A 16119-nucleotide genomic window follows, 5' to 3' on the forward strand; every position below is an offset into this window, starting at 1 on the left:
ATATATATATATATATATATATATATATATATATATATATATATATATACACACACACACACACACACACATATATATATACACATATATATGTGTGTATATATATACACACACACACACACATATTTATTTATATAGTGTAGCTGTAAGTCAGACTATTTATTTCCTGTAACTTAATAGTACACATTATCTAAATTATCTATCATAGTAAAGGTTACTTCAAGCTGAATGAAAATGCAATAGGCCAGATAAGACCCATGAGATATAGGTTCTGCAATCCTTCAATAAAGTGTATCAGCTTCTTTAAAAGGTGAACTTGAAGAAGGAAAAGAAGGAAAAGTACTAATAGTAATTAATAAAAGAATATTTCTACAAATAGGAAACAAAATTATTGTTTTACCTTAGTTACAGTGTTGGAATTACTTTCAATTTGCTTTGGAATGACTGTATCCAATAACCCATCACAAGGGATACCCTTAGTATAGCAAAAGAAAAACACAGATAGATTCATAATGATAGTAATAACAAGCAAAACTTCTAAAATCATAGTAATAATTGATGCTGTCATTTGCTTTGGTATAAAGCTAACTTTTATGGGATTTGGTTTATATCCTATTGAATTTTCTTCAGCTTATTTCTATTGCTTATTTTATTGATACTAGAAGAATGAAAAGAAAAAGAGGTAGCTGAAACTAATTACTCTCCATCTATGTTATTATATTTATACAGCAGTTATCATATTATGGATTGCAATCAGAGCTCAACAACAGTCACTGCTGAACTTCCAAAGTAATTAAATAACTAGTAAAAAGTATTACACTAGAAAGTGTATAATATTGACAATATTCACAGAATTCACTATTAAATTATCTTAATTAACTACATGTAGATGTAAAGAGATTTTGGTTACAGACTAAGTAGTAGACATATAAGTGAAAAGAATTCAACTAAAGAGATAAAGTCAAATGAATTGCTAGGTATCAAGACAGAGTGACGCTGGTAATGTATAGTAAAGTTCCAGTAATTATATAACAGATATCTGTATTTTGATGCAAGCAACAATTATCACAAATGTCTTTTTTATTTCTGTAGAAACAAGACTTAACATCATCAGTCATTACTTAAATGTACCTCTTATGATGGGATACACACCAATATACTTTTGATTTTCTGCTCATTGCTTACTTTATATTCAATTCTCCTCTTCACAGATAGCAAATGTTCTCCAAATCTTCCTTCCTTTTGCCCACTCTCCATATTCTCCTGTACTTACATCCAGCAGTTAACAGGACTTCTTGAACTGAACACACTGGAGGTATATACTATATTTAGTCATTAAAAATCCAACAAGACTACTAAGTCATACATTGAAACAATGATTTTCTAAATTGGTTTCTGTCCTCACTGAACCCTTCCATTACTTCCATTCTCTATGGATACATACCCAAGATACTGAACCATGCATTTGTTCAAGCAAGTGTTTACAACCCAGTTATCACCTAATAAGCATGTGTCTATGATCCAGTCAAATGCTACTCAGGATTTCTTGTCCACCTCAATTATCACTGATATGAATTTTGCTAAGCCAGATGCATTGGAAATCTAATCTCCTATGTCACAATATCTTTGATCTTTTTGCCTTTAAGAACTTTGACAGAAGCTAAACTGTTGCTCTTGGAGTATAATAGGGCTCAACCAACTTTTTAGTTTGCTTTCTTCCTCTATTAAAAATATCATCAACAATATAAAATTCTATTTATCAGTATTTCCCATCAGACACCCATGTTCTCCAAAACATCTTGCAATAGAGACTTGACATTAATCTCATTCATACAAATAAATGCTGCTGGAATTAAGACCAAAACCACTGGACAAGTTAACATTAAATCAGCTGGACAATTCTTTCAACTTTCATCTAATATTCATGGAACTCAGTCCCATCTGGACCTCCTCCATCATCTCTCACTTACCCTGAGACACAAATCCCTCATCAATAGTTCATTTTTGCTCTATAAGCAACACTTTATACTTAAACTTCCCTTCGAAAAGTGATGTCTAAGGCATATTTAGATTTCATTCACCCATAACTCAATTTTCTCATTGAATATCAGCAACAATGATTTCCAAATACCATAATTCTAAGTCTCCTTCCTTTGCTCCTCAAAATGCATCTACTGCCTCTACTACTTTCTGATCTCCTTCAACCACCAACAACTCTTCTTTTACTCTTCTGTTGTATCAGAGACATACATCTCCTTTCAGTCTGCTCTCTGAGATCATAATCCTCAGTAACTTCAATGATCACCATTCTACTTGACTCTCACAACAGCTAAATTTTTTGCCAAACTGAACTGTCTACAACAATTAATATCATACTCTACATGCATTCGTGACTGACACACAGAAACTCAAGATGTACTTGATCTCTTTTTCATCTCCACATTCAACCCCTCCCCGATTATTGCCATCTCTGTAATTATCAGATCATTTCACCTTTACCTAATCACAGCTACCCACCACATCTCCATCCCTGATCTCCCAGACCTTATGGTAATTCAAGAAACCAACTGGTTAAACCTCTGCCAGTTTTATGTATATTTTCCAGAAAATGTGCTACTCTTGGTCCATCTGAGACAAGTAAATGAATGACAGCACTCTTTGTTCTTCCCTAACAGTCCACATGCAGGTGTAGTTCACCCACAACCTAGATACCTAATGCCAAACCTGTGCTTCCTGCATGAACAGAAACCTCCAATAGAGACATGATATTCTTATTTCTTTCTACAGCATAGACACAAGCATCTTCTCTGGTTATATGAGTGCTATCATAGATGATAGTGTAGATTATTACAAATGCTAAACCTCGTAATCACTAATGAACTTATTTTATGATCTTTCATCCATTGAAAACTGTATCCTAACGACTAACCTTCATCTTCAGGGTCATAAAATGCTTCTATTCCAAACAGTAACTAATTCACCATAAAGCCCAAGTGAAACTCCACATCTCAGGTAGTACTGTTATTATGCGCACAAACAACCTTAACCACATCAAGAAAAAATTCAACTGAAAAGCAAAAGATTCACTAATCATGACTTTATAATTTCTAGCCTACACAAGCACTGATTTTTTACTATACCTCTTCTGCTATTGCTACAATGATCTTTGTTCATCAGAGCTCACTAATTATATACAATCTCCGCTATATCCTCCCTAGTTCACTTCTCATCGTATCTACACTAACCACTTCCTATTCCAAATATTAACCCTTTGGAATTTTCTTCCTGACCACAGGCATTAATGTACAGCTGTTTAAGTTGTATATCATCTGTATCTAACTAGTTTGGAGAGTTTGCAAACTCTTATGCATAATCACTTCCTCTAAGTTGAAACTGTAAGGTAAAAAATAAACTATAATTCTGAATTGCTGAACTCTTCACCAAATAGACTTAAAAATCTATAACAATCCCTCATGAAGACTCTGTATTCTTTATCCAGAATATAGAAAACTGTATCACAAAAATAAGGTTTCCTTATTAAGATCAGAAAATGCTCAAATCTTGAATAGCTACTTAAAATGCATAAATACAGATTACACTTACTGATCACTTGTCTATGATAGCACACTCATACATTCATTCTTGACTGTATCATATTTACAATATTCCAGAAACACTAATTTACTTTGTGGTTGTGGCCTCTCTTTTCTGCTTCTTCTATAACCATAATGGACTCTGATCCTTTGAATTTGCTAATATTATATAACACCCACCTATCACATTTCTAAAAATGTACCTTAATTTCCAGATCACTCATTAGACATTTTGTCCAATGTTTTGTCCACTACTTTGGATTTGCATGATCTGAATTTCCATCTTCAACTATTCAGTGATGGTACCAACATGGGAGCCTCTACACAGTTGATTAAATATGCTGAAATAATAGCAACCAAATCTCCCTCAAATAACATCTGTCCTTGATATGTAACAAGATGGGATACTTGGATCTAGAATGCCTTTAACCATAGGTTTCCTTGTTCAAGAATGGCCCGGGGCTAAACAACAACAGCAAAAACAAATAAATTACGACAGAATTTGACTTTAATTACACCAATCTCCAGTTCTAGAGCGTCTTCTAAAAAGCTAATAGGAACAAATCCTTGTTTACAAACTGAGAAATACTAATAACGCATTTTTACTCAGATCTGAGAAGAATCCTGATATTTAATAAAAGAGTTTCAACTTGTGTTTGATCAGAGAATTTTGGAACAATTGACAGCAGTTTTCAATATTTAACAATCTTAGATTCTTTATGAAATTCAACACAAGACTTCATTTGTTTGTTTGTGTGTGTACATAAGCATGCATGTGTGCGTGTGTGTGTGTGTGTGTGTTTTAACCTAGAAACGTAACACTTTCAATACTTACATAGGATATGTTTTATTAGATTTCATCTAATGTATCATTTCTGAAAATTGATCTGGTTAAAATTACAAAAAAAGTTAGAACTTAATTTTTGCAAATATATTGCCATGTAATTCTTTTTTTCCCAATGCTAATATATTATTATTTGTATGTTGTTATTACATGTATATTTTATTAATTTTTGTAACTTATTGTAACATTGTAAATACAATGTCCTGAAGCAATAAAAATCCATTTAAGTGCTTCAAATTAGAAACTCACAACACTTTGCATATAGAAAGGAGGAGATAAATGTTTTAGAACTATTATGAAATATATTGATTTATCAAAATACTTCCTCTACATGACTTGCCAAAGGAAACAATGTCTGTAACAACAGCTATATAAATGCGAATTAAAGAAATTAAAGTATAAGGTACTTTAATGATTTCAATTGTTATAATTACATGAAGTAAGTACATATTACATTTTCTTTTTTTACTCTTGATTATTCTAACCATTGTTTTTTTTTAACATTTAAAAACTGAAATGATTTATAAAAATATTAATACCGGTAATTTGGCTACATTATCTCCAAGGCTAAAATGCTTGAATAATCACCAGTTAGTTTCTATGTGTCCATAAGCATGTGAGGATGGGGGGAGGGGGTTAACTAATAAATACATCAGTTACCAAGACATGTGTGATTGGAATTTGCATACACTTAGAGCAATTGTTTTTACAGTCAAATACCTTTTCTACCATTGCTTATCATTCAATTATAAAATAATGTTTGTCAGTGAAGCAAACAAGCAATTCTAGTTTCATTCCTTATTCAGGAACTCAATACAATTACCAAAGTAATGTTTTAATTTATGACCATGTGGTCAGTAGTCCACCAGCCTAACTTTGCAGCTATGACAGTACTCAAACTATTTCCATTAACCAGAAGCAAAAAAATAACCTTGAATTGTACATTATGAAGAAGTTTTTCTAGATATGAAGACAGTATATTACAGACAATATTGATTTCAAATTTTCACACAAGGTTAGTAATATCAGGACAAAAGTGAGTTGATTACACCAACCCCAGTGCTCAACTGGAACTTGTTTTATTGACTCTGAAAAGATAACAGGCAAAGCTGGCCTGTGCAGAATTTGAACTCAAAACCTGAAGATGGATGAAATGCCACAAAGCATTTCACCCAGCATGCTAATGACTTTTCCAGTTTGCCATCTTACACTGCAGATAATATTACTAGAACATAAGGCAGCAAGCTGGCAGAATTGTTAGCATGCCAAGCAAAATGCTTAGTGGTATTTTGTCAGTTTGTATGTTCTGAGTTCAAATTCCACCAAGGTTGACTTTCTTTTCATCCCCTTTTGGGTTCAATAAAATAAGTACCAGTTGAGTAATGGGGTTGATGTAAATGACTTAGCCTCTTCTCCGAAACTGCTGGCCTTGTGCCAAAATTTGAAACCAATATTACCAGAACATTTATGGGAACTAAGAATGATGAAACTTGGTAATCCTGCCAACTTACAATCATCTGAGAACCATCTCAGAAGAGCTGTGGCTTCTGCAGCTGTAGTGAAAGCAACTCATGCAGGAACCTTAGTCACATCAAGATAAAAACAATCAACAAAGGCATTTAGGAGTCCAATAAGACAACCTTTCTATTGCTGATACAGCAAAACAATTTTTTTGTTACCAAGTTTTACACCACCATCTTAGGTATAATCAGAGGGTACATTCAAGGATAATATAGTATTATGACATGCAGCTTTGAGAACAATCTCACCAGTCTGGGAAGAGTTGCAAAGATCATTCACACTTCCTCTCTTCTCCTGACTCTGATTTAACAAAAAAAACAAAATTAAATGTTCTACTCAGATATATAATGAAATAACTGCAATGCGAGCTAACTTATAACATTTGAGCTGGCAGTCTATAGCCAGTTTGCTTTTGTATGATTTCAATTAAAACAAATGGGGATTTTGAGAGAAGGTGAACTTGTTACAAAGGATCAAAGCAAGGCTTGAGCAAGATTAAAATCTGACAAGTCTCAGTAGTTGTACATTCACTATAAATGTTAAATAGGTGGAAATAAGCCACAAAATAAATTAACTGCATGAACCATTAGAATTAATGAAGTATTAATGAATATTATATAGTCCTCATGCACAATCAACAAAATTCAGTTTCTGAATATTCATTCTTGATTACATTTATATTTATTCTTGAATATAAAACAGAGTGGTCAATGAGGATCTGATCAAAGACCTAATTCTTAATGTAAAATTGAAAACTGAAAAGAGAAACTTTGGCTTGAAATTAAATAATATAATGATAAGTAAGGTTAAATTTAAAGGTCTATAGACCATATCATTCAAAGTACAATAACACAAAGGAATGTTAATTCCACCCTTAGTGTACTAAATGGAGATGTCTGCCAGTACATGCACCTATCTTATTTCATAACTAATAGAAATTATATTCAATAATATTTTGGAAAAGGTAACAGGATTGCACATATCATAAATAGCAATCAAAGAACACTGATATAGTTTGCAGGAGTGGTATAGTTCTTGATACACCTACCTTCAAAAACATTTTCCATAATTTTCCCTAACAATGCATCTTCAAAATATCATTCCTTCCTGCTCATATTTTCCATCTAGTAATTATAGCATTCAACATCATTATAAATTAATATTAACCACACTAGCATCACTCAATTATTGTAGTCTCCTATGGTAAGAGGTCCAAAGATTGTGATATAAATTAAGGAAGGAACACCAAAATATAGTAAACTGTGTATATACATGCCAACATGGGAACCTCTGTGTGCACATTCAACTTCACAGAAATAGCAGACAAATTTACTTCACTTTCCACCAGCTTAATCAATGGAAAGCTTTAGTCCTTGATATCAAAACATTAGAGTATGATGAAACTATTAGTGGCTGACATCAGCAAACAGAAATACAAAATGTTTAATAAAATAAATATATATGGCATGAGGAAGAAGACGAGTCTAACATTTTGGGTTGAACTCTTCATCAGAGAGAGAGAAGAGTTGTTTAATAATCCTACATACAACCGAGTCCAAATTTAAGACAGGAGGGACAATTATAGCTTGAATGCCTTTGATCATGGATGTGCACAACCAGAGATGATGAGGGCCAAAAACAAAAACAAAATAACAGTATGTACTGGATACATACATGAAACAAATAGCTAATACAACTTTGAACCATTTAAACACAGGGTTTACTTTAGTTAAGAGTTTAAATTCTTGTAAGGATATATGTCAGAACTAAGTGGATCATCATAGAAGAATGAATATAAAGGAAGATAACAGGCTTCGAGATGGAAGTAGAAGATTATCAGAAGATTATCATGATGCTTATAATGTTGTTGAAGGCTGACCATCATATTTAACTAATATATAATTGTTATTTCTACCAAGTTAAGTAACCACAAAGAAGTTTCCACAATGATTTGTAATAATACAACTTATTTTGGGAGACTTTCTTTATTTTGTTTTTATTAGTCTTAGATAAGATAATGCCTATCCCCATCTTAAGCCCTCTTAATCTATAGATTAGGATAAATAGGTGATGTTAGTGTGGTTAATGTATATTAATAATAATGTTGAAAGCTGACCACCAAATTTAACTAATGTAACATAATTATGTGTTTAAAAAAGAAATGAAGCTTGCTGACCTTTCAAAATTTTCAAATGGATTTGTAAAATGTACATATGATTATTAGTGACCTTTAAAAAGGTACTTATTGTACAAAATACATTAGTTTTGATGGGGGACATTAAATATGACTGTCTCTTGAGGCCTATGCTGGCATTTCCCAAACAAACGCTTGTTTTATCAGTTGGGTTTTACTTTACAATTCAAAAAGTCATCATGTATTAGACTAATGGAAAAACTAATCAATACCTTTTATTTATCAATGCAACATTTATTGCTAATGGTAGTCATTGTCAATAAAAACCAGAACATGTTTGCATTTGGATTTAATGAGGAATTCATAATCAACAAAGAAACTGAGAGATACAAGTATTTTATCAATAAAACAAGTTTCAATGTTTGGATTATAACATACAAACTACATTGTAGTGAATTCTTTTCTCCTAATAACTTTATTTCCAATAGAAAAAAACAAAACAAAAACATAACTTTCTCAGAATTATCTGATTCACCTCCTCTCCTAGCCTGTGCCATTATATAATTATCATTTATTGCTTTCAGCATCAAAAATAAACATATGAATTACAGCTGGCTGTTTACAACATATGATTATTACCATTGTAATTATATATACAGCACTGTAAAGTAGAGTAGGGCCTCACTAAACAATGCAATCAATCCTAACTTAATGACAATAATGGCAATCTTTGAAGACATTTAAATTTTTGGTTTCCAATATCCAATTCCAATCTGGTTTTTAGGCAAGAAAGTGATCTAGTCAAAAATTTATGACTTTCCTTTTTTTTTAGAAGAGTGCTATTTGAAGCCCTAGAATGGATTTTAATTCCCGTGAGGCATTGCATTAAAAAAATAAATGTAAATTGAATTCTAATTCTAGAGCAGCAATAATTTGAAGTACTAGTAACAGGCTATAGACTTACAAAAATAGAGGTTACTGCAATTTAACCTTCAAATGAAACCTTATTTCAGTTTGTCCATCACCTTGTGAAAAGTCAATAAATGGTATTATTGCAATGCTATTAATGGTAAGAGAGAAACAAACTGCTGACTGTCACTTTATCTTGTTGAAGTAAACAGAGACAAAACATATAAGTGAAACCTGTTACAGACAGAGTATGCATGATAGACAAAATAGTGATTGTTGGCTTGGGAGCATACTAGTACATCACAGGAAGCTAGGAATCCTGAAAAGTTTTTTTGTTTTTTTAAGATTGTGTTACCTGAATTACATAAACTTAGAAATGTCATTGTGGAAAATGCATTCAAATCATATACTACAGTGGATCAGCACAGATACTAAATTTACAATTCAACTAATTCTCTAGAAGACTTTTTGGCTAAAAGAAGTCTTGTGAAGTGAAAATTTAATGACAGACAAGCTGCTGGCAACTAATGATTTCAGATAGAGGTTAAGGTAATTTTTCATTGATTTTTCTTCCAGGAAAATTTAGCTAGCCATCACAACAAATTATATCTTTTCCCAGTGGAAAATAAAACAGTGTTATTTTATATTTCTTTCCTTTTACAATAATGATGGTGGTAGTAGCCCATTTGCCATAGTTTCACACCTTTCTATCCTCAGGCTTACCATTACCCAGGTGAGAATTAATGGCAGTTCTCATCAAAAACTCCAAGCTTCATTTTTACAACATGTATAAGCTACTGGTAAAGTATTACTGCTAAGAGTGCAAAAGTGTAGAGGAACCACCATACATGTCATCCATATGAAGTAGAAGAGGAAGAGGCTGATATTGGATGTTATGACAGTGGTGGATGTGGTGGGTAAGTGGTGATGACATCTATCTAACTATTCAATGGAGAAATTTGCATTAAAAAATCCATATATAAAAACAACAATCAATCATGAAAAACCTCATGTCAAATGATAACCTTAAAATCAATGGTTTAAAGTTGGAAGTTTTTAAATTGATAGTTTAAAACTGCTACATTTTAATCCTAGATATGTAATCAATAAATAAGTATGAAGGATTCTGATTTTATTGATGCACCAAACTAACATAGTGAAAATGCAATAATGATAAAATATTCTCTAAAGGAAAAATATCAGTTTTGAGCAAAGCATTCAAAATATCAGAATATGCAAAATAGAAAGAACATGTATGATGATAATAATCTTTCTACTAAAGGCACAAGGCCTGAAATTTGTGGGGAGGGGACTAGTCGATTACATCAACCCCAGTGCTCGACCGGGACTTCTTTTATTAACCCTGAAAGAATAAAAGGCAAAGTTGACCTTGACAGATTTGAACTCAGAATGTAATGATGGCCGAAATGCCACTAAGCATTTTGTCCAGCACAGTAACAATTCTGAAGGCTCACTATTATTATTATTGTTGTTGTTGTTGTTATGATTATTATTATAATTAAGGTGGTGAGCTGGCAGAATCGTTAGTGCACCAGGCAAAATGCTCAGCAACATTTCATCTGTCTTTATGTTCTGAGTTCAAGTTTACTTTTCATCCTTTCAAGGTTCAATAAAATAAGTACCAGTTGAGCATTAGTGTCAACATAATCAACTTACCCACTTACCCAAAACTATTGAGCCTTATGCCAAAAAAAAAATTTGAAACAATTATTATTATCATTAAGGTGGTGAACAGGCAGAATTATTAGTCTGTCAGACAAGATACTTTGCAGCATTTCTTCTGAAGCTTTACTTTCCCCTGCCCAAATCCCCTACAAGACCACCTTTGCTTTTTATTCTTTATGGGTCAATAAAATTAAGTACCTGTCAAGTACTGGGGGTCAATATAATTGACTTTCCACCTCCTATCAAAATTGCTGGCCTAGTGCCAAAATTTGAAACTATAAATCAAAAACTACTACTACTACTACTACTACTACTACTACTACTACTACTACTACTACTATTACTACTACTAGAACAAAGATGACAAGCTGGCAGAATGGTTAGCATGTGGGACAAAATGGTTAGCATTTATGTTCTGAGTCCAAACTCCACCAGAGCTGACTTGCTTTTATCCTTTAGGGGTTGATAATATAAGTAGCAGTTGAACAGAGGGATCAATGTAACCAACATAACCCTTCCCCTGAAATAGTTGGCCTTGCACCAAAATTTGAAACCATTATTATTATTGTCATTATTATTTTTGTTTTACTTCTCAGAGTGCTCAGTCTTGTTTGCTCTGGTAGATTCTGTGAGAGCGGACAGCAGCCTGATGTCAGAGGTCTCACAGGGTCGCTTTACACACATTATAGGCTTTGATATTTGATTGTTAATAATCGTGGGTGACACTCAACATCCAAATACCAATCTCAAAATCCTAGCTGTCCCCAGCAGAGCAGTTTTTGGGGCTTGCTTACAACTACTGGAATGACAGATACTCTCCTCATAGTTCACGTACTTGCAATTTCACATTTTTTAGTAGTCTGCCTTTTTCAATTATTATTATTAGTATTATTGTTATTATTATATAAGGCAGCAAGCTGGCAGAATCATTAGCATGCCAGACAAAATGCCAAGCAGTATTTCATCTGTCCTTACATTCTGAGTTCAAATTCCTCCGAGGTCGACTTTGCCTTTCATCTTTTCAAGGTCGATAAATTTAGTACCAGTTGCGTACTGGAGTCGATCTAATCAACTGGTCCCCTCCCACCAAATTTCAGGCCTTGTGCCTATAGTAGAAAGGATTATTATTATTATTATCATCATCATCATCATCATCATTGTTAGGAGGAGGAGGAGGACGACGATGACAAAGAGGAGGAGGAGGAAAAATGTTATTCCCTATTAGGAAAATGAATTTACTAGTCTTTGTAATCATAATCATGGAAAACTATAAGCTTTGTCTTTTTTTCATTTTCTATTTTTTATAAAGGGAAAACAAAATAAATTTTAAAACTATAAAGGAAGCAAGAATACCATTATCCTTTAACTGGTTTTGGATTGGATTGTGGCCTGGTTGTGGCATTTGCTTTCTAATCTGTGTTTATATCAATATAAGGCTTGCTGAATATTTCTTTCCTTCTTATATATATATATAGTATTTTCTCATATAAGTGGAATACAAGAGGTGAAAATATGAAACAAGGGAAATGCTGAAAATGTTGATCTTTACACTGTGCATGTTTAAGTGATATTTTGTAAGCTGGGCAGAAGTACAGCTCAAAGGAAAATGAAAATGTCAGTGCAAAGAAGCATAAAGTTTGAACTGTTTTACAGGTGGGAGAATAATAGAGCATTCATGCATTTCCCAACTAAAGGCATGAATAATCAATTTCCTGTCTTTTAAAAATGAAAGGGATTCCAACAGAGTTGAACACTTTCATTAGCATATTTCTAATGAAACATACAGCCTATGTTTTTCAATAAATTTTGAAAATAATTAAGAATTTGGAGGGATTTAGTAAAACAGCTAATTTTTCCATTAAATGGTGCTTGAAACACAAATGTTTCTTGAATAAAATTATGATGGAATGTTTTAATTTCAAATAAACATTTTAAAAGATGAGTGGTTTTGTATTACAGAGTCAGAGATAATTTTAAGCAGGTTGGTATCAAAATACTTAAACCAGACTTTGTTTAGCAATAACTCACCTTACAGGTGGCTATATCATGGCAACCACCAATAAGGGCAAATAATATTTCAGATTGGGAAAAGTTAGACATCAGTAGGGAAGAAGTGTAGTCAATTGGATCGGTTTATTGTACATGCTTGGTATTTATTACAATCAAAGTAAGAGATGAACAGACAGGTTATTGGTTCATGTGCTGGCGGTTTATCTCCAAACACAAATTCTGCACTATGATAATCAACATACCTATCATCTGTTGACTCAAACTCCTTAGCTATAAATAGTAAGTTCATGAGTCTGGATGCATTTGTGTGCCAAAAGGAAGAACAGAAGTCTGGTATTTTGGGACTCTTATTTTGAGAATGAATTTGTGAGAAAAAGAAATTTCTCAAAATTTTCTGAGATTAAGAAACATTAAATTTTTCTCCTTGTGACAAATAAAGTTATCCAGATGCATGAACTTTCTTCTATAATGTTTATTGATACACACCAGTACCAGTTTCCTTGAATTCTGATTCTTTTACACAAACAGAAAAGTGTAAGCAGAGTTTACTGCTTGCAATGAGCTAATAGCACTGATTAATGAATGTTTCATTAGTTTATCATTTTTTTTCTGTCTATTTTTCACTATATAACTTCTTTCATCAAGTCTTTTGGTTACATTAACAGGTACCTAATCATTTTACACTATTTCCTCAGTCTGAAGATAGATTTTTCATTGATCTGTCATAACACATTTTAGCATTTACCCTTTCAACTATTAGATAAGATTGTGAGCACTTAGATGTACCAGAGATGGATATTAGTGATCAGCAGTTGAGTTCATGTTCTTTTACCTAATAGGCAAATTATTCACTCTGACCTAGATATATTCTTGTAGTCTTAAAGGGTAGCTTATGAATCATAAGTGGCCTTAGCAGTGATTTCAGGATTCCAGTGTCTCTTTGACATGCTGTCAAATTATGGATATGAAGGGCTGGAAGTTCTGTGCTCAACTTGAGTTGGAGAATTGCTTGTCACAGGTTTCAGTAGAACACCATGCCTTGCAAATGGAGATTTGCAGTGGCCTATGGTTGTTTGGCCTATAGTACCTGGCACTCTACTAGTCCCAAGTAACAAGAAACTGAAAGTTCTTGTACTGATACAAATCTGCCCGAACAGTTGACCATAACAATCCTGTCACTGATATTGATTTGTCTCCATTTGCTAGTTTCCTTGGGGCTGTATACAGTTATATTTTTAACCAATTCAATGATGTCAATTGATATTTCAAGCTAATATACTTCTTTACATACAATGAAAGACCTAAATATGAGTTGTGTACATAGTTAAATTTTTGGCTTCTCTTTGCTTGAAGAACAACAGCATTATAGCCTTTAAATTCTATGCTCCAGATATGTATAAACTCAATTTTGCCATTCCAGAAACTCCCAGTAGCATCTGTTAGCAGACAACACTTTTCAGGTTAGCCATGTACTACAACTTATCACTAATTTAACAAGTTAACTCTCATCAGCAGTCTCAGCTTGCAGGTCAACAATATTTGTATCACTCAAGTGTTGGCAACAAATCAATTTCATATATTAGACTATTTATCTCAAGAGTGAAAAACTTGTCAAATACTACACAACTATCTGTATCAACAATTTCCAAATCTTTCCTTTTTCCATATTTTGGAGTGCAATGATAAGTTTCAGAGTAACTTTGGAAAGGAATTTGCTCAGAATTTTATCAAGGCTTTATGATCTATCTCTTCCAAGAATAATGTACCATACACATACTCGTAAAAGTGATCAGCACCAAAAGTTATTGCTCTTGACTCTTTTTATATCTGACTCCATTTCTCTTCAGTTAGAATTCATAATGTGGATGCATAAGCATTTGAATGAACCGTTTTTTTTCCTTTTAAGAAAAGAATCATTTGATAATTTGATTGCTCTGAATGCTATAAGTACAAGTTTTATTACATCAAAGTAGCTCAATGCTAGCAAAGTACTGAGAGCATGTTTGATACTGTCAAAATTTTTTTCTTTAACCTTATTCCATTGTAATGCACTTAAATTTTCTATATGTTCAAGTTGTTGAGTTTTGAGAATTAAATGTAAGCTGATGGTCTTGTGGGTTTAGATGGGTGTTAACTTTGAGTATTTGATTCAAAAAGAAAAACTTTTGCAACTTGACTGAGAAGAAATACTGAACAGTATGTTACTGCCTCAATTTTAACCTAGCCAAGCTTCAGAAGAAAGAACATAGTTTGTTTAGCAGATTATTAGGAGTTGATCATTTTTTAAACTTTTTAATAGCTGTCAAGTATAAGATACCAAACTTGCTAAACTTTTTCAGATCAAATAGTCAAACTGTCTGAATTCTCCACTTACGAGTTTTACAGTATGTTACTATCAATTCTACCTCTTCTTCCTTCAACTTAATGCTGTCATTTTATTATTTTTCTTAATCTTACAATGCTGAATTGCTTAATAAATTTGTTCACCAGTTCTTATGGATTAGGAACGGACTCGTTGAATTTGATGATAATATTCAGTGACTGCTTATTTCAGTTGTTGAATGGTTTCATTGTTTACTACAATTCCTGATTTTGTGCAAAAACCAAAAGCCTGGATATGTTTAAGCCATTGTTTCAACTTATATGCTATTGTTATTTGGAAGATTTGCTAATTTATTCTTCTAATTTATGGAAAATTAGAACACCTATGTTTCAACTGATCATATTCTTTGAGAAGAGTCTTAGCTTCCTCAGTGATGGATGGTCTGACTTGCAGCTTGTGATCTGTGGAAATACTCTTCTGTTTTGCTTTTTAAAGAATTTTTTAGGGTTGATGTGCATGCATGTGAGTGAATATATCATCATCACATCATTTAATGTCTGTTTTCCATGCTGGCATGGGTTGGACAGCTTAGAGCTGCACCAGGTTCGTCTGATTGGCTTGGTTTCTACAGCTAGATCCCTTCCTGATGCCAACCACATATCACCCAATATATACACACACACACACACACATATATATATATATATACATACATTTTAGGACCTGATGCTCTTAATATAAAATTCTTTAAATTTGTGAGGCAACCCAAGATTTACAGTCATCACCTCCAATAATTGTTTTCTTGAATATGGTAATCACTACAAAGAACAAGGAAATAGTCCCTTACAGTAACTAATTTTAATACCCTTATTAGCAAAACTTCTATGCAGTCACTCAGCCTATTAGAACTTGTCAAATTCCATCAAATGTTAATTTATTATCTTAATAATGGGGAAGAACACATTGATCAGTATTCTTTTATTTGTCTCAGTCATTTGACTGCAGCCATGCTGGAGCACCACCTTTTAGTTGAACAAATAAACCCCAGGATCTATTCTTTGTAAGCCAAGTACTTATTCTATTGGTCTCTTATGCCGAA

General features: G+C 32.8%; 1 protein-coding gene across 6 annotated transcripts in view; it reads right to left on the minus strand.

The window, feature by feature from the left end:
- The window catches only part of LOC106868434 (inversin), a 385976-nt gene that overhangs the window by 356455 nt on the left and 13402 nt on the right, over nucleotides 1–16119 (minus strand). For 4 of the 6 annotated variants that reach the window (XR_001409281.2, XM_014913696.2, XM_014913698.2 and 1 more), the window contains one exon: nucleotides 401–475. The exons of the other annotated variants lie outside the window; for them this stretch is intronic. Coding sequence is in view for 2 of the 4 variants with exons in the window: in XM_014913696.2 (XP_014769182.1) it covers nucleotides 401–475 (75 nt within the window). In the remaining 2 variants the exon portion in view is untranslated. The remainder of the gene's footprint in view (nucleotides 1–400; nucleotides 476–16119) is intronic. 6 annotated transcript variants of the gene reach the window in all.

Source organism: Octopus bimaculoides, chromosome 1 (genome assembly GCF_001194135.2).
Source record: "Octopus bimaculoides isolate UCB-OBI-ISO-001 chromosome 1, ASM119413v2, whole genome shotgun sequence".
Classification (NCBI taxonomy): domain Eukaryota; kingdom Metazoa; phylum Mollusca; class Cephalopoda; order Octopoda; family Octopodidae; genus Octopus; species Octopus bimaculoides.